At 39.8% G+C, this 21,358-nt stretch overlaps 2 protein-coding genes across 3 annotated transcripts; one reads left to right on the top strand and one right to left on the bottom strand.

Annotated features, from left to right (window-relative positions):
- Positions 1-6,915: 6,915 nt before the first annotated feature.
- On the top strand, positions 6,916-12,632 carry LOC135786498 (probable E3 ubiquitin-protein ligase TRIML1). The gene is made up of 6 exons (XM_065295962.2): positions 6,916-7,036; positions 7,123-7,220; positions 7,356-7,580; positions 7,760-7,779; positions 8,105-8,247; positions 10,690-12,632. The coding sequence occupies exons 2-6, from the start codon at positions 7,125-7,127 to the stop codon at positions 11,238-11,240; spliced, it is 1,035 nt and encodes a 344-aa protein (XP_065152034.1). The 5' UTR covers positions 6,916-7,036; positions 7,123-7,124; the 3' UTR covers positions 11,241-12,632.
- Positions 12,633-12,781: 149 nt separating this feature from the next.
- Positions 12,782-21,035, bottom strand: LOC135787162 (hyaluronan-binding protein 2-like). Of its 2 annotated transcripts, none has more exons than XM_065296958.2 (14): positions 20,865-21,035; positions 20,407-20,539; positions 20,183-20,266; positions 19,491-19,598; positions 19,294-19,410; positions 17,818-17,928; positions 16,853-17,024; positions 16,254-16,348; positions 15,892-16,008; positions 15,421-15,805; positions 14,748-14,890; positions 13,828-13,962; positions 13,579-13,724; positions 12,782-13,102 (listed from the first exon to the last, which is right to left on the bottom strand). In XM_065296958.2, the coding sequence occupies exons 1-14, from the start codon at positions 20,922-20,924 to the stop codon at positions 12,941-12,943; spliced, it is 1,968 nt and encodes a 655-aa protein (XP_065153030.1). In that variant the 5' UTR covers positions 20,925-21,035; the 3' UTR covers positions 12,782-12,940. The 2 variants fall into 2 exon arrangements, with proteins under 2 accessions (XP_065153030.1, XP_065153029.1); XM_065296957.2 differs by having other exon boundaries at positions 20,407-20,545; positions 20,865-21,034.
- Between the last annotated feature and the right edge of the window lie 323 nt (positions 21,036-21,358).

Genomic DNA, 21,358 nt, shown 5'->3' with positions numbered 1-21,358 from the left:
AATGCGTCCACGCCGAGGCTGCCCTCGGTTAGTGAATAAAACAGGCGACAGTGGGTATCGTCCGGCGACGCAAACAGATCTATCTGCGCACGACCGAACTTCTTCCAAATTAGCTGGACCGTCTGGGGGTGGAGTCGCCATTCGCCGGGGCGCGCAGCTCGAGAAAGCGCGTCCGCTGCTGTATTGAGCGAGCCCGGAATGTGAATGGCACGAAGGGACCTCAGATGCTTCTGACTCCAAAGGAGGAGATGACGAGCGAGATGCGACAGGTGACGGGAGCGCAAACCGCCTTGACGGTTGATATACGCAACGGTCGCAGTGTTGTCGGTGCGTACTAGTACATCCTTCCCTCGCAGCTCCGTAGCGAAGCGTACGAGTCCCAGATATACTGCCCACAACTCTCGGCAATTGATATGCCAGTGCAACTGGGGTGCTGTCCACACCCCTGAAGCCGTAAGCTCGTCGTACGTGGCACCCCAGCCCGTGTCGGACGCATCTGTGTGTACAACAGCATGCTGAGCGATCTGTCTCATGGACACACCGGACCTGAGAAACGCGGGGTCCGACCACGGGGGGAATGTTAGGCGACACGCAGGTGTAATGGTTACACGATGGATGCCGGCGCGCCACGCTCTCCTCGGGACTCGATCGTGAAGCCAACGCTGAAGCGGTCTCATATGGAGCAGTCCGAGCGGTGTCACGGCCGCTGCTGCAGCCATATGCCCCAGGAGCTTCTGAAATTGTTTCAGCGGGACCGCATTCTTCCCTCGGAATGAACCGAGGCAAGTCAGAATTGACTGGACGCGCTCTTCTGTCAAACGCGCCGATAAATCGATCGAGTCCAGTTCCATCCCGAGAAAAGAGATCCTCTGCGTGGGGCAGAGTTTGCTCTTTTCCCAGTTGACCCGAAGACCCAAACGGGCGAGATGCCGAAGCGTTAAATCTCTGTGCTCGCACAGCGTCCGTCGAGAATGCGCTATTATAAGCCAATCGTCGAGGTAAGCCAATATGCGAACGCCACTCTCTCTGAGGGGTTTTAACGCCGCCTCCACTACTTTCGTGAACACACGGGGAGAGAGGGATAGCCCGAACGGTAAAACTTTGTACTGGTATGCCCGTCCCTCGAACGCAAACCGGAGAAACGGTCTGTGACGAGGGATTATGGACACATGAAAGTACGCGTCTTTCAGGTCTATTGCCGCAAACCAATCTTGGGGGCGAATTGAATTGAATATTTGCTTCGGTGTTATCATCCTGAAGGACCTCTTCTGCAGAGATTTGTTCAGAACGCGCAAATCCAAGATCGGTCGCAACCCGCCGCCTTTTTTGGGTACTATAAAATACGGGCTGTAGAAGCCCGATCTCATCTCGGTTGGAGGGACCGGCTCGATCGCGTCCTTCGCCAACAGGACTTCGACCTCTGCACGCAGTACGTGTGCATCGGACGCTTTCACCGTGGTGAAACGAATGCCCGAGAATTTGGGTGTGTGCCGGATGAATTGAATTTCGTAACCGAGGCGAACAGTGCGTAAAACCCAACGAGACGGGCTGGGAAGCTGAAGCCACGCCCCCAGGGACCGTACGAGGGGAATTAACGGCACTGTCGGGGTACCCGCGGTGGGGCGGCTGAGCGGGACAGGTGGTACTGCCGGTACGTCTGCTGAGACAGCATAAGTATCTACAGTATGTGTGTGTGTGACACTGACCTGAGCCCGCTGAGGGTGACGGTCGTCTGGTCTCCTCAGCGGAGAGCACAGACTCCGAGGAGGGTGCTGGTGGTCCCGTCTCTTCAGCGGAGAGCTGGAACTCCTCAGAACACCCGCTGGCGATAGAGGAGAGGGAGGAAGAGCATGTGAATGCCCGCTCACATCTCTCTCGATCCTCTGAAGACCTGGAGAAGGAATAGGAATGCACTCTTTTTGTGGTTTTGTGGGTGCCGGCTGAGAAGCCGGCGGAACAGAAACAAAAGGAAACCAAAGATTCTCCACCCGGCCCTCTACCGGTGGAGGGAGCGATGCCATCACCGTCTCCCGTAGAGTGATCCCATCCAAATCCAGGTCGCCCGTCTCAGGGCCGCTTCGTCTTCCGTTTACCACGGGAAGCGGGTGGGGCGGGCGGGGCGGGCTGTCGACGGCTGTTCCCCCTCCGTGGCCTGGAAGATGTTCTAGTGGGGGGGGCGGAGGCAGCCGCCGCAGGGCGCCCTCGGCGAGGAGCAGACGGGCCCGCCGGCGCTGGAGGGCGAGATGCAGGTCGCTTGCGCCGGGGCATGATCTGTGCGATCGCCTCTGTCTGCTTCTGGGCGGCGGAGAACTGCTGGGCAAAAGACTCCACCGACTCACCGAAGAGGCCAGCCTGTGACACTGGAGCGTCCAAGAACTTGTTCTTGTCCGCTTCCGACATGTCAGCCAGACATAGCCATAAGTGGCGTTCCTGGACCACCATCGTGGACATGGCACGACCAATCGCCTGCGCTGTCACCTTCGTAGCGCGAAGAGCCAGGTCAGTGGCAGCCCGGAGCTCCGAAAGGACAGGCGAGTCGTGTCCTCCCTCGTGCAGATCCCTCAAGGCCTTGGCTTGGTGAACCTGCAGCAACGCCATTGCGTGCAGGGCTGAGGCCGCCTCTCCACATGCCTGGTGGGCAGCGCCCGTTAAACCGGAGGACTGTCTGCAGGCACGAGAGGGGAGGGTTGGGCGGTCCTTCCAAGAGGGAGCGTGTGCCGGACACAGCTGCATCGCGACAGCACGCTCCACGGGAGGGATCCCCGTATAACCCTTAGCGGCTCCGCTGGTGAGGGAGGTGAGGGGGGAGGGCTGAAACGGCCGTAATCTCATGGAAAACGGCGACTTCCAGGTTCTAGTCAGCTCCTCGTGCACCTCGGGGAAGAAAGGCACCGGTGGAGAGGGTTGTGAAACCCGGGCAGCTCCAAAGAACCAATCATCCAGGCGGGACGGTTCGGGCTGAGGGGGGGGAACCCACTCTAACCCTACGGTCTCCGCCGCTCGAGCGAGCACGGCCACCATCTCTGGATCGAACTCCGGCGTCCCAACCCGACCAGAGGGAGGAAGGGCGTCGGGGTCCACGTCAGGGGGAGGAGGCCCACCCTCGGATGCTGCGGCGTCGGTGGACCCGGAGGGCGGCACGATGGATTCTAGAGACATCGTAGAACACGACGCTGAAGTCTCCATCGGCACATCAACCGGCTGTGGATGAGGAGGCTGAGAGCCTGAGGACGAATCCCCCGCTCGGCTCAGCACAGTGATGCGCAGGTCGTCTTTTGAGAGCTTCACAGCCGCACCGTGGCGGCGTTCAGCACTCGCATGACGAGGGTTGCGTTTTTCCCGGAGGAAAGACAACCGTCTGCGCAAATCCACAAGGGACATGTTCTCGCAGTGAGAACACTTACCCCCAGCGAACGCTGCCTCTGCGTGCTCGATGCCCAAACACGAAAGACAACGCTCGTGACCGTCCTTCGGACCCATGTATTTGCCGCACCCAAGATCGCACGGACGAAAAGCCATCCTGAAAAGGACGCTGATGTCCGGATATACGAGAGAGTGGCTGCCTTTAACATGGCACAAAGCTCTCTCGTATCACTCTTTTAGGGAAATTCACTCAGATGCTTAGTTGATGAGCGCACAGGAAGGCAACGCACACACTAAACTCAAAACAAAATAAAGATGTAGAGTCGTGGAATTAAGCGAAGCGTCCGCTGTGGTACTGCTAGTCCAACCAACTTCAGCAATCGAATCCCACCAGAGTAGAGTAGCTTCTCAGTAGCAGATACTGCCGGCTTTCGAAGCGATAAAAAGCTAATTTCCTTATTTGCACCTGCTGCTTATATACGCACCTGGCGGGGCGGCGCCAGCATTATGCAAATATCTCAATGCCAAGTTCATTGGCGTTTTAGTAGTATTCGAAGCAGATTGGTCTCTCTAAGCGAGTTCCCAATTCGTCGGTCACGACGTGACGTCGTAGTGACCGACTGAAAGGGAACCATGTTGTTTAGTGTATTGATTACTATTAGTAAAAAAAAATTTTTAACTGTAGTGAAACCATGGTTAATTTTTGTAAGAGTTAAACTGAGGATTACGTTGTTAAGACACCCTTGACAGGTGACCCTATGAAAAGGGCGGATTTTTTTAAAACTATTAATTCTCTTAATTCAAACATTGTTGAAAACATTTGGGATAACAAAAAATTACAGTGCCCTCCTTACACTCAGTAATAGATGTCCAAAGTAGTCTATAAGATTAGTAGTACAGTTCATGGGAGTTTCCCAGTCAGCTGATTTAATTATATTAACCCATAAACACTACTTTAGTATTTTTACTTTCTACATAAAAGTAAATTTTTAAGTATTTGTATTTAAGCAGTGTTTTTCTTTGGAAAACATACATTCCAAAGCATATTATCATCATTTTTATTCCACTATATTTCATAATTTCAAGTTTTTGGTTTATATTTAATATTTAAGTACATTAAAGGTGACATAGAATGATTGAACGGGGTATTTATCCTTGTTCTGTGATGTGACATGTAGACAAAATAAATTTTGTTTGGGCCTTAGAAGCTTCCTAAAAACCTCTCTCAGATAGCTCTATTAGGGTGTGGGATTTTAAACAAGTGGTTTTGCACCTATTTGGCTCCCCCTACTGGTTTAACTTGCAATCTCATTACTGATTGGCTGACTTTGCTGCCACTCAAAAAATGTAGCCAATTATTTTAAAGTGGAGGGGCAGTGAGATGCCTGTGATGTCATAAGCATCAGTTTTTCAGATTGGGCTGTTTTCTGGCTGACATTTCTAAAAGAGGAATTTGTATGAGACTGAGATGTTTAGCATGTCAAGCACTTTTTGTATGTTCGTGAATGCGGGTAGACTACAGTACCATTATTCAACAAAGACAAGATAAAAATGGTTTTTCATTCTCTGTCCCCTTTAAACATCTAGTATTTTTTTACTTTTACTTAAGTAAAAGTACTTTTGTACTTTTACTCAAGAAAAGTAAAAGTACACACTTTTTATATAATTATGTATTAAATACATTTTAATATGCAATATCAAAGGAATACACAGTATGATTCTATGCTTTAGAATGTAGTGAACATTTTTTAGTAAAGTAAAGTAAAAAAATTTCCCAAGACAACCACTCTGATAAAGCACAGATGCTTGGAAAATGTACTAAAAATATTCAAGTAGTGTCCGGCTCTGCCCATAAGTCATAATACTGGATAGTCATTACATGGATAGAATGTCCATTCAAATTTGTTGCTTACAACTTTTAAGAAAATAATGCAAACATAGATTTTTACTGTGATTATTTGCCTTATTAATGACCCAATTGAGCTAAACAAACAAAACCTAAAAACCTTAAATCACTACTTCTCTATATTACAGAAGCCCAGATCGTTCACTCAGAGGATTATAAAACAGGATATTGGAAAACAAGGTAAAAATAAAAATGTCAATATTCTGTTAGCAGCAGGGATTTAATTTGAGCTGACCAATAGACAATCATTTATAGACGGACCATAAGGAAGGTAACGGTCAGGTCATGATTTTGCTGTCAAATGGTGGATAAATGTGGATAATGGCTCACAGAGGACTAGTGCTCAGCATTAATGCACAGGTCGTACAGTAAACTGAGCTGTTACATCACAGAAGATATTAGGCTACAGCTTTGTGCTTATTGTCCATGAGGTATTCTACTTAAACAAAATGATAAAATCTTTTTTTTTTTGCAAAACGTGCTGCCAACATGATTAGATGTTTTGGGTTGTGGCCAGGGAATAGCTATGTGGTTGCTAGGATGTACTAGGTACAAAAATAAAGAAATAAAGGTACAAAACTGTACCTTTTCTGTCACTGGGGCTGTACCCTTTCAAAAACTACAGCTTTGCACCTAAGGACTTCATTTTAGTTCCTCATACTGGGACCAAAGAGAGCTAAATGTAGTGGTCCATACAATTACCTTCTTATAGGGTGCTGCCCCACTGACAGCTAGGGTACATATTTTGACTTTTTTCTATCAATGTAGGTGCTTAAGGTACGGTAATCTACCCAAAATTGTATTCTGTTTTATATTCCTGTAAAGGTATCAAACGGAAACTTAGGGTACAGCCACAGTGACAGAAAAGGTACAGTTTTGTACCTTTATTTCTGACAGTGTAGTTGCTCAGTCATATGCAAGCTTTGCTGCCATCTTGTGGATTGTTTTGTTTTCTGTTGAGATGAAGATAGGATTTGCAATTTCTGTTCAAACTCCCTTTTTTGTTCATTAACAATAAAGGTGCTTCTTCACAGCAATGCCATAGATAAACCATTTTTGGTTCCTTAGAGAACCATTAAGTCAAAGGTTCTTTAAAAAAAAAACATTTTATAATCCAAAGAACCTTTTTTCACTTCACTTCTGGGGAAGCACATTTGTTTTAAATCCACTTCTCTTCTTCTCACTGTCCGGAAATTTCGTCTCACCTCTTTGTTACTGCATGAAGCCAATATAACCGACCTTGTCATTCTTTTCCCAGAATCCACTTATACTTCTACTCCACTGAAACCATTAACAGGCAAATTGTGGCGTGCACACGGACTGTATTACAAAGCCTGATTGCTATAAATCCACTTGGGAAAATGTCTCACAATTCTTTACTTTAAATACCACCTCTTAATATAGCTTAGAGAGGAGCCAGTATGAGATTGCACAGGTGGCACGCACTAAAGTGACATTTGCGTCATAGTGATAAGTCAAAGTGAATGGCATTCATCTACGGGCAGGATTGTGCTACTGTGTAGCCACACATGTGATCTTCTTTCACTCTCAACTCTCTCTCTCTCTCTCTCTCTCTCTCTCTCTCTCTCTCTCTCTCTCTCTCTCTCTCTCTCTCTCTCTCTCTCTCTCTCTCCCCCCCCCCTGATGGGAAATCTACAGAGTAGCAGATTATTCCCAAAGGCTTTGTGTAAGCAACATAAGGATGTCCTTCACAGATCCTCTGTCACACTGACAGTTTGGGGAGTTGACGCAAAGGCTCAGTTTAAGGTAAGTTCTGCTGTTATTTTTTTTCCTGTAATTCTTATTTATATTTAGTTGTACCCTCCTGTATCTTGTGCCATGTCCCAAACAAGACATGGAGCAACCCAATATCCAGGATCATCTGATTAGACAAAAGGAGTTGATCAAATATAGACTGAAGAAACTGAATGACAAGCAAAATGAAATCAAAGTAAGTTCATCATTTTTTTTTTTTTTTTGTATTGTTGTAGTTCACAAAATATTTTTTTAATTGCATGTTAAAGAAATGTACATTTACATTTAAGACAATAAACATGACCGTTAATAATTTCTTCATCTAACTCAGTCAAAGTCTTCAGTGATGAGAGAAAACACAGTGAAGAAGTATAAAGAGATGCAGAGAGTTCTGGAGGAGGACTGTAGGATCACTTTATCTCTGCTGGAGATAGAGGAGACAGCTACAGTTCATGCACTGGACGATCTCATTGATACAAACTGTGTCCTTCTCAAAGACATTGAATTGCAACTAAATCAAGGACTGATGGACAATGGCATAAAGCCTGTTGAAAGGGTGAGCTTTTAGAAGAGAGAATCCATCACACATCAACTGTTCTCACGTATTTAAATAAACTAAAAATATGAATGGCATTGACTCTCAGCCAATCAGCTTAGTTGACAAAGTTATGGTTACAATCTTAACCGTGGCAATACAGTCTTGCTATAGTTACCTTTCCTTCTTCTCTGTTATAGGTCACAATGTTTGACAACAGGTATGTATATTTAGAAGCCCTTAATGTTTAAACTTTAATTTTTGGAAATCAATCAAAGAGAAAATTGTTTTATGACCGTGCTATGACCGACAGCACATCTTACTCATCTACATGGGCATTAATTTAATAGAGATCATGTTTGACAACTATTAAAAAAATTATAGTCATGAAAAACTGCACAGGCTTGTCGGCTTCTAAATTTAAGTTTGTTTTTATATAAATTATTTAGGAAAATCCACAGATTATATATAGAACCTAAGATAATATATTTTTAATATATATGGATAGGTATTATTTGCAGTGCTGATCTCTGTTTTATTGGCAGGGTACAGGAACTGCTAAGAACGACAGACCCAGGTCTGGTAAAGCTTGATGAGGCGAAATCAGATCAGCTACTGGGCCTAACCAACAATCTACTGCTGTTTATCCGTTCTCAGATACCTATTGCTAAGAGGTTGCTGAAGAGCTGTGAGTTGTTGTGCATAACACATTTAGGACAGTGCTTATCCGAGTCCCAGACTAAAATGAATGTTCGACCTGTCTTAATTTAGGAACATCTTGAACTAACATGTCTTTTATATATAGTACTTATCAACTACCAATCTTTAGAGAATTAGTAGACTGTCTGCTTAATATCTACTAACACTTTTTTGTGATGATATCTCAACAGACATTCAACTGACTATAAGTATCTTTGCATGTGCATGTAAACTTATTCCACTAACCCAAACCTCTTCCCTAACCCCAACCCCTACAGTCTACTAATACTCTAATGACAGTTAGTTGACGTATAAGTGCAAATTATTGAAAGTTAGTTGACATGTAGTTGCATAGTTATTTATAGTTAGTAGAATGTCTGAAGTGGACTATCAAAATAAAGTGTAACCCAGAAATCACAATATATGATTTTTTTTAACTATTTGTATGATACAGCTGCAAATAAGTATTTGAACACTTGTGTATCAGCTAGAATTCTGATACTCAAAGACCTGTTAGTCTGCTTTTAAAATGTCCACCTCCACTCCATTTATTATCCTAAATTAGATGCACCTGTTTGAGGTCATTGGCTGCATAAAGACACCTGTCCACCCCATACAATCAGTAAGAATCTAGCTACTAACATGGCCAAGACCAAAGAGCTGCCCAAAGACACTAAAGACAAAATTGTACACCTCCACAAGGCTGGAAAGGGCTACGGGGAAATTGCCAAGCAGCTTGGTGAAAACAGGTCCACTGTTGGAGCAATCATTAGAAAATGGAAGAAGCTAAACATGACTGTCAATCTCCCTAGGACTGGGGCTCCATGCAAGATCTCACCTCGTGGGGTCTCAATGATCCTAAGAAAGGTGAGAAATCAGCCCAGAACTACACAGAGGAGCTGGTCAATGACCTGAAAAGAGCTGCGACCACCGTTTCCAAGGTTACTATTGGTAATACACTAAAACATCATGGTTTGAAATCATGCATGGCACGGAAGGTTCCCCTGCTTAAACCAGCACATGTTTAGGCCCGTCTAAGTTTGCCAGTGACCATTTGGATGATCCAGAGGAGTCATGGGAGAAAGTCATGTGGTCAGATGAAACCAAAATAGAACTTTTTGGTCATAATTCCACTAAGCATGTTTGGAGGAAGAAGAATGATGAGTACCATCCCAAGAACACCATCCATACTGTGAAGCATTGGGGTGGTAGCATCATGCTTTTTCTGCACATGGGACAGGGCGGCTGCACTGTATTAAGGAGAGGATGACCGGGGCCATGTATTGCGAGATTTTGGGGAACAACCTCCTTCTCTCAGTTAGAGCATTGAAGATGGGTCGAGGCTGGGTCTTCCAACATGACAATGACCCGAAGCACACAGCCAGGATAACAAAGGAGTGGCTCTGTAAGAAGCATATCAAGGTTCTGCCGTGGCCTAGTCAGTCTCCAGACCTAAACCCAATAGAGAATTTTTGGAGGGAGCTCAAACTCTGTGTTTCTCAGCGACAGGCCAGAAACCTGACTGATCTAGAGAAGATCTGTGTGGAGGAGTGGCCCAAAATCCCTCCTGCAGTGTGTGCGTTTGACCTCTGTAATTGCAACAAAGGCTACTGTACCAAATATTAACATTGACTTTCTCAGGTGTTCGAATACTTATTTGCAGCTGTATTATACAAATAAATAGTTAAAAAAATCATACATTGTGATTTCTGATTTTTTTTAAGATTATTTCTCTCACAGTTGACATGCACCTACGATGACAATTTCAGACCCCTCCATTATTTCTAAGTGGGATAACTTGCAAAATAACAGGGTGTTCAAAAACTTATTTTCCTCACTGTAACTAAGGCGTAGTCCTGGATTAATCTAAACCCTGTCCTGGAAACTGCTCATCTGGTCCTGTCAATAATTTTGTGAAATCCATGCTAAAGTGTCATAAGATTTTACTTACTGTTTTCACTTTATTTTCAATCTTTAACATGGTCTTACTTAGTCAGTATTAACTACTTGAAGGGGTGTTCATAAGACTGACATGATACCTTCATAATCATGACATCACATAGTCATGAACATGAAGGAGATTTTATGCACATTTATGACAATTGTCGTTAGGTGTCATTTGTTCAAATATATAATTTTTAATGCAAAAATTACATTGTTTGAATTGTCTTTGTTATGACGACAACTTGACATTAACCAATTCATTGTGTAGGATGGTTTTATATAGAAATTTCTTTAGCTGGGTTTTCACAGGCAGAGTCACAAATGACCAAAACATGTAAGCATCGAAATAAAGTGGAAGTGAGGTGCATTTTCACATTAATCAGCCTTGTGATTTGACATTAGGCACAGTATCTGTCATATGTAATATAAAAGCATTCTTGCAGGTAAAACAGGTTTTAATTCCTTTCATCCCATCTTAATTGTGCAGATTCCACAGAAGTGATTCTAGATCCGACCACTGCCCACCCAAAGCTGATTATTTCATCTGCAGGGGACTGTGCCACTTTTACAGATGTATGGCAGGATGTCCCCGAGGACAAGGGGCGCTTTGACACCACCCTTAACGTTCTTAGCCTTCAGAGCTGGGATTCAGGTCGCCATTATTGGGAGGTCGATGTTAGTGAGAAGTTATACTGGGAGCTGGGTCTCACCTACCCTTCCATCTCAAGAAAAGGTCAAAAGGAGGACTGCTGGTTAGGCCGACATGCTGAGTCCTGGTGTCTGGAGTATTTTGATGGAGACTACAATGCATGGCATGGAGGTACCGCCCATCCTTTACCCATCTCAACATGCTTTCGGCGGATAGGGATTCTCTGCAGCTTTTATGGAGGTCTGGTGACATTTTTAGGCGTGGACAACATGACACCACTGTACTCATTCTGTACTGGAACATTTACAGATGCACTACATTTGGCTCTGTGTCCAGGTCATGATCTTCAGGGGACAAACGCGAAACCAATTAAAATCTGTCAATCATAACATTTTTTTAAATATGGCACGGGTTTTTCTTATGTAAGTGTGTAGAAGTACTGTACTTGTTACTGTTGCACAAGTTTGTCTGCTTTCACAATGACATTTCTGAGTAACTTGGTTTGTTTGTTTTGCCAGCAGTGAAAATTGGAGTTATACTATTTGTTTAGCTTTACTATAGCTGTGTTGTAAAAAAAATTTGGTAACACTTTACTTGAACAGGTGTTCATAAGACTGACATGACACATTTATAATCATGACATGACACGTGCCATGAACATGAATAAGATTTTATGCACATTTATGACAAATGTCATTAAGTTTCATTTGTTCAATTATGTCATTTTTAATGCAAAGATGACATTGTTTGAGATGTCTTTGTTATGACAACTTGACATTACCAAGACAACTGACCATTTTTACTAGTGATACTAATTTAATTTGTCATTAAAATGTCATTAAGTGTTAATAGTCTTTCATATTGTTTTATAACAGCGTCATGAATATTCTTTAGTTCATTATGTTTTCATAAGTTTCCTTCATGTGTCTAACAAATAAAATCAATCATTCAATAATAATTATAAATTTATAAAATGATACTTTATTGCATTTGGAGACCGATTCACCTAAAATTAAATGAAAACAGTACAATAATGGGTTAAGCCATGCAGCATTGGGTCCATATTGCTGCAAAGTTAATAACATTAAATTAAATTGATTAAATGTTTTGAAGAACAAGTTCTGTTAGTTGTCAATTTTTTATGTATTATGCACATACATAAAGTTAAGTATAATATTTTGACATGTCTGTTACATTTTGTTAAGGTATATAAAATTATTTGACATAGTATCAACACTTAATGACATTTAAATGACAGTTTAATGTAATGTTAACCCATAAAGCTAGGTAGTTTCTTAAGTTTGATGTTTACTCTCTGCTATGTCATGTTTATGACAAGTTATGATGTATTGGTTTATGTCAAGTTGTCATAACAAAGACAATTCAAACAATGTCATCTTTGCATAAAAAATTACATAATTGAACAAATGACACTTAATATAAATGTGCATAAAATATTGTGTCATGTCAGTTTTATGAACACCCCTTCAAGTATTACCAAAACTTTTTTAATGCAGAATTTGGTTAATTTGAACAGCATTCTAAACACCTTTAAGTGTTACAACAAGCATGGTTTTATCCATCATCATGGTATTAAGTGGATAGTGTAGCTAAGCAGGGCAAAAAGCAATATAGCTGGAAGATATTTGAATAGTGGCTGCCTGCACATAATTTATTATTACGTGTAGTAGGTATGTTTTTTGATGTATTGATTAACATTTGTAAAACCATGGCTATACTACAAAAAACATGCCTATGGGAACCTATGGTAAATTTATGGTGTGGTCACATGGTTTAACAACTATAGTAACCATTTTTTTAATTGTACTAATACCATTGTTAATTTTTATAGAGGTTCAAACTGGAATGGGATTGTACAAACAGAGTAAATAATTTCTCTCCACGTTTAAAAAAAATGTAAACAGCATGGTCCATAATCACACACACACATATTTTATTAATTCATAGGAATCATATGAAGAATCTTAAATGATCCAATAAAATGCGTGCTCTGTATGCTCAAAGCATGTCAGGTATATCAGTGTACATAAGAACAAATTATTGCATCAGTTAACTGTTTTTAGAAATGTTAGTTTCCAGCGATTATTTTATTAATCCAGTCCACATATTTAATGACTTTGGTGTAGACCCCAGGCTTGCCCTTCTCCCCACAGCTGTCCCCCCAGCTTACTACACCATATATATAATGTGTTTGATTCCTCTCACAAGTGAGAGGTCCACCAGAGTCACCCTGCCAGAGAGAGAGAGAGATAGAAATAAATGACAGATCAACTACATCAGCATTGTCCCTAAGTGCTTATTGTCATTCTTGTTGTCAACTGCTTTATTATTAACTTTAAACATAAGTAAAATGTCAACATTAAAGGAATATTTCACCCAAACATGCACGTTCCCTTATAATTTACTCACCCTTATTTAGTTTGGGTGAACTATTCCAAATTTATCTCATGGCCGTTTATACGTATTTTATGAAGTGGCTAATCCACATTCATGCATTTTTGTATAATTGCTTTTGCCCCTGGGAAATTGGGGTTAGATGCTGGGTTAGGGCTGTGGTATCGTTATTGTTTGTTTTATGATAATCATATGTTTTTGTACGTATTTCACTTCTTCAAATAAGTATGAATTCTCTTGAGATCAGGCTGATTATTCCTTTAACTACAGTACATAATTTAGAAAGGTGGCCATTTCCTCCCAATGACCTACCTGACAGGAGTCTACTCCCCCCTGGAGATAGCCAGCACAAAACATGCCATCATCTATCACAGCTTCGTAGAGTTTGTTGGTGGAACAAGCCTCCTGAGAGATCAGTAAAACCTGTGCATCAAGCAAATGGGCGGAGCCATGATCCGCTATAGAAGGAAAGAAGGAAAAAATTGTTGCTTTCAATTTCAGTGGTTGAGAAATCATAAATAAATGTCTTAAATGGCCAAACACAGATTTGGAGAAGCATACATGTCTCTGTGGCTCCCCATCCAGAGATGGTGCATTCTGATCCATCTGCAAAAGGTTCTTTGGGCAGGCAGGCAGTCTTCACCATCTGACTTTCCTTAGCACATTGCCCTTTAGTTTCTTTAAGCTTTAACAGGGCTGTAACATAAACAATTATATAATTTTTAAAGAGCATTCAAGACATACACTCTAAAAACAAACGGTACTATATAGCACGAAAGTGGTTTTTTGCTCGTAATCATAGAAGAACCATTTTTAGTGCCATATAGCACCGGTAAAGCACCAGTGAAGCACCTGTGTAGAACCATTTAGTGCTATGTAGAACCACATGTGGTTTTAGAGTGTAGTAATGTGGGATGTTTTGATTTTAGTACTTTTCTTCTTGCTAGACTTAACTGACTTTATTTTGAAGTTTCTGGTTCCTTTTAGATTTGAATGAAAGTATTGCATTGGTGTAATATTTATCTAAAAGACCTCTTTTAAGTTCTTGTTTGCCTGGTGATGTGTATGTAAATTAAGTCTATGTAGATATGAGGACATGTGGATATTAGGGTTGTGGTTAAAATCTAATATACTGACCCAATGCTTTCAACCTAATCTCACTGGAAATGTATTTTACATGAATTTCTATGATGTGAAAATCTATGATTATCCAAAAAGAAAAAAAAACAAGAATGAAGCTCCTCCCATATCCCCACCTATAAGCCGAATGTCACTGGGGCAAAAGCAGATCATCATGCTAATATGTGAATACTAATTCATATGAATAAGCCACCTCATAAAATAGTTACACTGCCGTGAGATTAGGTTGATGCTTTCCAGTTGCTCTACTACATACACAGGATTTTGAACAAATATATCTGAAACAAATGGAAACAGCAATAAAAACTGAAACAAATAACCACTGTCATTGCAACAATCACCGATATCATTGTAGACAACGCTTGGGGTAGTCCTGAATTGCTCATGGACAATAACTTTCTCCACTTGCAAACTCTGATGTGGTGGATCATTTAGTCCCAGATTTAGTCCTCCCACCAAAACATTGTATTCAAACTTATAGTCACTGCACAAAAAAAACAAAACAAACAAATGTTTATTACAGTTTTTATGTGAAATAAAACCAGTATTATTTAGAGGCAGTATTAGCAGGGCTCAACATAAAGGACTGCCAAGCAAGCGTGAGAGACATTCGGGCCAGTAAAAAGTATCTTCACTTGCCCGATCGAGCCAGTGCTTCACCCTCAGTCACTAAAATATATTTTCATCAATGTATATTATTTAACATCTTGGAAGCAGACATTTACTTGGGTAAAATGCAACAAAATAAACGATGCAATATTTTGCACAATTTGCTGTCAGTTTACAAGCAAAGCAGAAAAGTTGGGAGCCTTTTTTTGTTGGAACATGTATGTTGAATATGTATACAATTATATTTGACTTTTGCATTTTTATTTTTAAATATGTGACACTGACATTTATTTATTGGGGCCAGTGAAAATTTTGGCAGGGCAAGTGAAAACCTGAACCACTGGCCCGACCAGACCAGTATGAAAAATTATTTGCGTTGAGCCCTGATTAGTAAACTCTACTTACATGCAGTGGGCCGCTGTCAGCACCCAGCATGGTTTGATAAGAGTACCTCCACAGATGTGTCTAAAGAAGGAGATGGATGCCTTAGGTTTGGCCTGCACTGACACTTGCCAAGGACGGGCACCAGGAATAGCTTTAAGGCCCCCATAAATTCGGTTCATTTGCTTCTTCGGTTCTGGTTTACCACAGGTAAGAAAATCCTTGACTGTTGAAGTAGTGTTTCCAGATGATGTTATTGATGGACGAGCAGCATTCCCAGATGATGTTGGTGATGGACGTGCAGCGTTTCCCGACGATGTGGGTGATGGACGATGTGTAGTAGTACGAACAATTCCTTTGGATGAAGTTACACTCTGAGTGACGCGAGGCTTAGAGGTGGTGGGCACAACTGTGACAGGTGACATTTGTGAGAAAATTACACAATATGAGTAAATGTATCAAACATAGTAGGGGTAATCTATTGGGAAGTGTTACCTCTTCTAGGTGCCTTTGTTGTTCTGATAGGAGATTGTTTTAGTGTAGTATGCAGCTGGGTTGCAATTGTGGTGGGAGGTGCAATGGTTGTGGGGAGCACATCTGTGGTATTTGTTTCTGTGAAAAAAGTGCAAAATCTGTGGAAGCTGCATTGTAGCAATAAATATAGTGGAATGAATGTCATGCCGGTTTGGCTGTATTAACATCTGCTGGATCGGAAATGGGTCAATGATATGATTTTTTTTTCATTTTTGTCATTTGAAGGGATGTTTTGATCAAACTTGTATGAACAGTGTGGTTTATATGCACATATAAAGTAGTATATGTGTGTATGTATTGATTTGTCATCCATCTCGTCTTACTAGATGCGGGACATTTTTTGACATCACAATAATCCCATCTGAGTCTCTTGTCTTTCTTAATGAAGCACCATGGCTTCTGATCTCCATCAGGGTTTCTGTGATACAAACAGAAACACATTGACTTTATAAATGTTAGAATTTTAGCAGGGGCATATCAATCATTATATATGGTTTTAGTTATGTATAAGCAAACTTTTAGATTAAACTTTTTGGAAATACCTGGATCTGTGTGCAAGCAAGTATAAATATTTGCATATATGTGTAACCCAGTCTATGAAAACCCAGCTAAAGTCTTATTTTGTGATTTAGTGTTTCCATATAAAATCATTTTACATAATGTAAAGAACATTCTGTAAAAATATAACCTTGATATCTTTAATATTTACTGAGTTAGTCCATGTCAAAGATTGAAATGAAAGATAAATTATTGATTAAAATCATACTTTGATGCTGCATATCTCATAATTAAAATATGTAAGGCTTTAGTCTGGATATAGGGTCACAAATGTTTATAAATGTGAGGTTATACCTCTGTATGTGTTTGTGGGATCATGGCATATGTTTATGTTTGACTTGTGTATGTGTGGGTTGTTTGTAACCTGCAGTAGTTATGGGGTCCCAGGCTTTCACTAGCCCCAAATGCCGTTGCAGGAAAAGATCCTTTATCCAGAACAAACTCTGAGTTCCAGTCCAGACACTCGTCCCCATCTTCTGTCTCTGAAACCTTGCCTCTGTATGACTCACCATCCCCCGTATAGCAGTCTTCTGAGTCTATATATTTAATATTACATAATAAAAGTTTAATTAATCTAATCTAATTACACATATAAATTACAGTTCCTAATTTTTGTCCCACTGTAATCAATTCAATATACTATTTTAAGTTTTGGCTTTTGATAAGTTGACATAACTTTAATCTGACATTGTTTAACTTTTAAGTTCAATTATTTTTTCATTACATTTTTTTTAAGTTTAAAGTAACATAAAAATATATGCTGCTTTGACAAAAATGCTTCATGTCAACAGAAAATCATATGCACACTGTTAAAATTATATCAACATATATTTTTATTTTCTTTAACTTAAAAATTAAGTTAAGCAATTTCAACTTGTTTTTCTAAGTTATGACAATTTACCACAAGTCAAAACTTGTAGATTGAATAGACTTTATAATTCAGTTTAAACTTATTGCTGCATTTTTTTTACATTGCAGGAAATTACATCAGATGACTATTAGACCCTATGACTGTCTGTCAAAGTAACAAAAAACAAACAAAGTAAAAGTCTTGATATATGTAATGAAACATTAAACCATAAATTATTATAAAACAATAAATGTTTATGTATGTTATGTATTAATAAATCAAATATTAAATTAATAAGTGGTGTATTTAATAAATTAAGCAAAAGTTTAAAGCAAAAAATCATGTAAAATTCTCTAAAAGCTCCATATATACAATATAAATCTTAATTTGATCAAATACAGTACCTCATTGCTTTTTAGATCTAGATTAAAGAAATTATAAAGAGCACAAAGCAATACTATTGCCAAGTAATTGCTCACCAACTTGACAGTATCTTCCTCTGAAATCTTCTTGACAGACACAGTCAAAATCCTCCTCATCCTTAACACATTTGCCATTATTCTGACAAGGGTTTGGAGTACATGGAGTTGCTATAAAAAAAGACATAAATGAATAGACAAATAAATATAAAGACAACATAATGGGCCCTATTTTAACGATATAAGCGCATTGTCTAAAGCGCAGAGCGCAACGTCTAAATGGGCGTGTCCGAATCAACTTTTGCTAATTTAATGACTGAAAAAATGGTTTGTGCGACGAGCGCATGGTCGGAAAGAGTTGTGCATATTTTTTAATGATTAATGGGAGTATTTTGGGCGTAACGTGCAATAAATATTTAGATGACGGACTTTGTAAACTGAAAAACTACGCGAAGGAAGAAGATCCCCAGTTTAAGATTAATGTTAAATAATTGTGTTGTTTACTTGTATTGAAATTGTTTTTTTTTTTCATTAAAACCTTTAAAACCCGTTTTCATTTAGTCATGGAAGTAAAAAAGCAGGATTTTAATTGCTTTACATGGCTGGCCAATATCATCAAAAAAAATAATTTACAAGTTAGTAAGAAAAGGTTTGAACTGTAAAAATACTTTATTTGTAACAAACAGGAGATAAAGAATTTACAAACAGCTCTCAGCAAGGTTCAGCACTTGGACAGCGTCAGTTTTTTTAAGCATTACTTAAAAATGTTTCTCATCTCACCATATCCACAGAGTCATCATATACAATAAATCCGTGAGGTAGCATTTAAAAACATTCAAAAACAGATGCATTTTAATGCAAAGCATTTATTTACTTACCAGGCTGCAGGTGAAGCAGCTCTTTGTGCCTTCTAACGTCTCATAATTAGTCCTCATTTATGTCTAAGAGACTCAATAATAATCTTTTACATTCAATCCTTTAATCTTTCATATTTAAAAGCGTTTCTGTGCTGCTGCGCATTCATGTATGTGTTAAGCAAACCCGCGTTGTCGTCCCGTTTAGGCGCATATTACTAATGAGCCCTTTAAATAACAAAAAAAAAAACATATTGCGCCATTGACTTTAGACCAGGTTTTTGTTGGTCAATTGCGTAGTCTATTTTAGTTGCCTCAAAATAGCAACCCGTCAACAATGCGCCTGAACACACACCTCGTTTTCAGACCAGAACGCCCATGGGCGCAAAAGGGGGCGCAAATGCATTTGATATTTAAACAACGGGGCACTAAACGTGAAAATTATAATTGCGCAGGGTGGAAACTAGCAAAAGACACTTGCGTCGCGCATTGCGCTGCATTGCGCCGGGTGTAAGATAGAGCCCATTCATTTTTTGATATTTAAACATAATTAAGATTTAGTTTTTGTAACATTTATGTTTACTTTATTGTCTAAGAATTTTAAACCCAATTCTAGAAAAGTGTATGATTGTTAAAAAAAATTACTAATGAAATATTTGTTATTCAATCCTGTAAGTCTTACGTATTTTGCAGTTTGGTGGTGCAAAAGGTGGAATACATTTGCACTTATAGTAGGGAGGTGATGATGTCAGAAGGCACAGTCCTACCCCACAGGTTTCTTTTGAACAAATTCTTTTCCCTAAAACAAACATTCAATCATTTTTGGTACTTATAATTGATCTCAGTGATCTATATAAATGGTGTGAAGTGAGCTCCTACGTCTCTCGCATCTTCTGCCTCTGAAGTTTTCTGTACATTTGCATTTATATTTGTCTTTCTTCTGCTCACAAGTGCCGCCATTCTGGCATAGGTTTGAGGTGCATTTTCCTGAAAAAAAAAAAAACAGTTTGATTTGGGTTTTTGCAGTGGTGTAGTGGTACATGGAGAAGTGGGTATACTCTTACTTTATGCCCCCATGTTTTTAAAGTAGAAGTGGGTATACCCCATGCCATCAAGTAAAGAAGTGTGTATACTCTGTATACCTGCGTATACCCTGCACTACACCACTGGGTTTTAGAATAAAAAAATTGTAATAGCAGGGGTGACAATTCATCCAGAATCCCTCCTTTGCCCAGATATTTTTATTTACATAATTTTATTTAATTCTGTAGTTTGGGGATTAACTCCGAGATGTTGCCAAGCCTTGGTACAGTGGTTCTCCCTCAAGGACAGCAAGCCAAATTCATTGATTATTATTTGTTAAATATTAAGTAAGTATTTGTTAGGAAGCAGGTAAAATTTTGAACTGTTATCCTGTTTCTGAAGTGACCACAGAAAGATAAAAACACAGATCCCAGAAACAAGCAGATGTAGATATGTTTGCACCAATACAATAGTTTGTGGACCGTATAGGTGTGTGGTATTTGTTTATGAACAAATAAAGGAAGAAATTTAGTAAAGGATACCCATACCTCTCATATCTTGGAGTTCAAAAAGCCAGTCATTTGGATCATCATCATCATCCGAGTCAGAAGGTTTAAACTGTTCAGCCAAAGCTATTGTGAGAAGCACATATACTTACGCTATAGAGACCATACAGTACATATGCAGGTTGAACTGGAAACACTTCCAAAAAATTAAAACAATTACATAAAAAATGTATGCATATATTAAATGTTGAAAAATAACCACTTGCCTTTTACTCTTCCTTTTCCTCTTCTTCCAGGTTTACCATGACTCCCAGCTTCACCATGTCTACCATGTTCTCTCTCTTCATGTTTATGCCCACGATTGTCTTTCTCTTCATGCCTATGCCCATGATTTTCTTTCTTGAACTATAAACATAAGAAACTTTCTTAGAAAATAAAGTCTTTCCTAAAATTTTTATTTTAAAGTTCACCCAAATATTCAATATTGGAATCATTTAAAGCCATGGCAATCTAAAAATACAAGAAGAACCTTAAGAAGTGTATTACTTAATTTTCTAATTAAAATCAGGTGTAAAATCAGATAGATGAAAAAAGAAACAATATCCCACAATTTTTTTAAATGTTCTTACAAATGTTTTTAGATTTTGAAATTTGATATTGGTCCACAGCAGTGATAAAATAGAGTAACGTGAAATTATATATGTAACATATGCAATTTACAAACCTCTGCAGAACTAATGAAAGCACAGAGAACGAGAAGCAGTAAGCACAGCTTGAGATTCATGCTTGTAGTTGTTCTCCGGGGGAATAGACTTCTGAGAGCCCTAATCAGTGTATGAGGTCAATGCCTTGTAAGTGTGGGTGTGTGTTTATGTATGCCTGTGCAAGAGTGTGTGAGAGGTTTAAAGGGTATAGATGCCTGATATATGTATGTGTGGATCTGTGTTCTTTTTTTGTGTGGACAAAAGTCAAATCGCTTATTTAAGGATTTCAAAATTCTTGTCCGCATTTCACCCATACTTGGTTGGTTGTATATACAATCTTTAATAATTGTCAGGTTACCAAATGACCCCAATAACCCTTTCAATATTGCAAAATGATTTATGAATGTGAACTTTAATGTGATGCTAAACAATAAAGTAATTAGCGTTGAACGATCATATATCAAATGAAGAAAATGTTTTTGGATTAATGGATAGACTGAAAGTTCACTGATCA

Source organism: Paramisgurnus dabryanus, chromosome 20 (genome assembly GCF_030506205.2).
Source record: "Paramisgurnus dabryanus chromosome 20, PD_genome_1.1, whole genome shotgun sequence".
Lineage (NCBI taxonomy): Eukaryota > Metazoa > Chordata > Actinopteri > Cypriniformes > Cobitidae > Paramisgurnus > Paramisgurnus dabryanus.
This window is presented reverse-complemented; position numbering and strand designations above follow the sequence as displayed.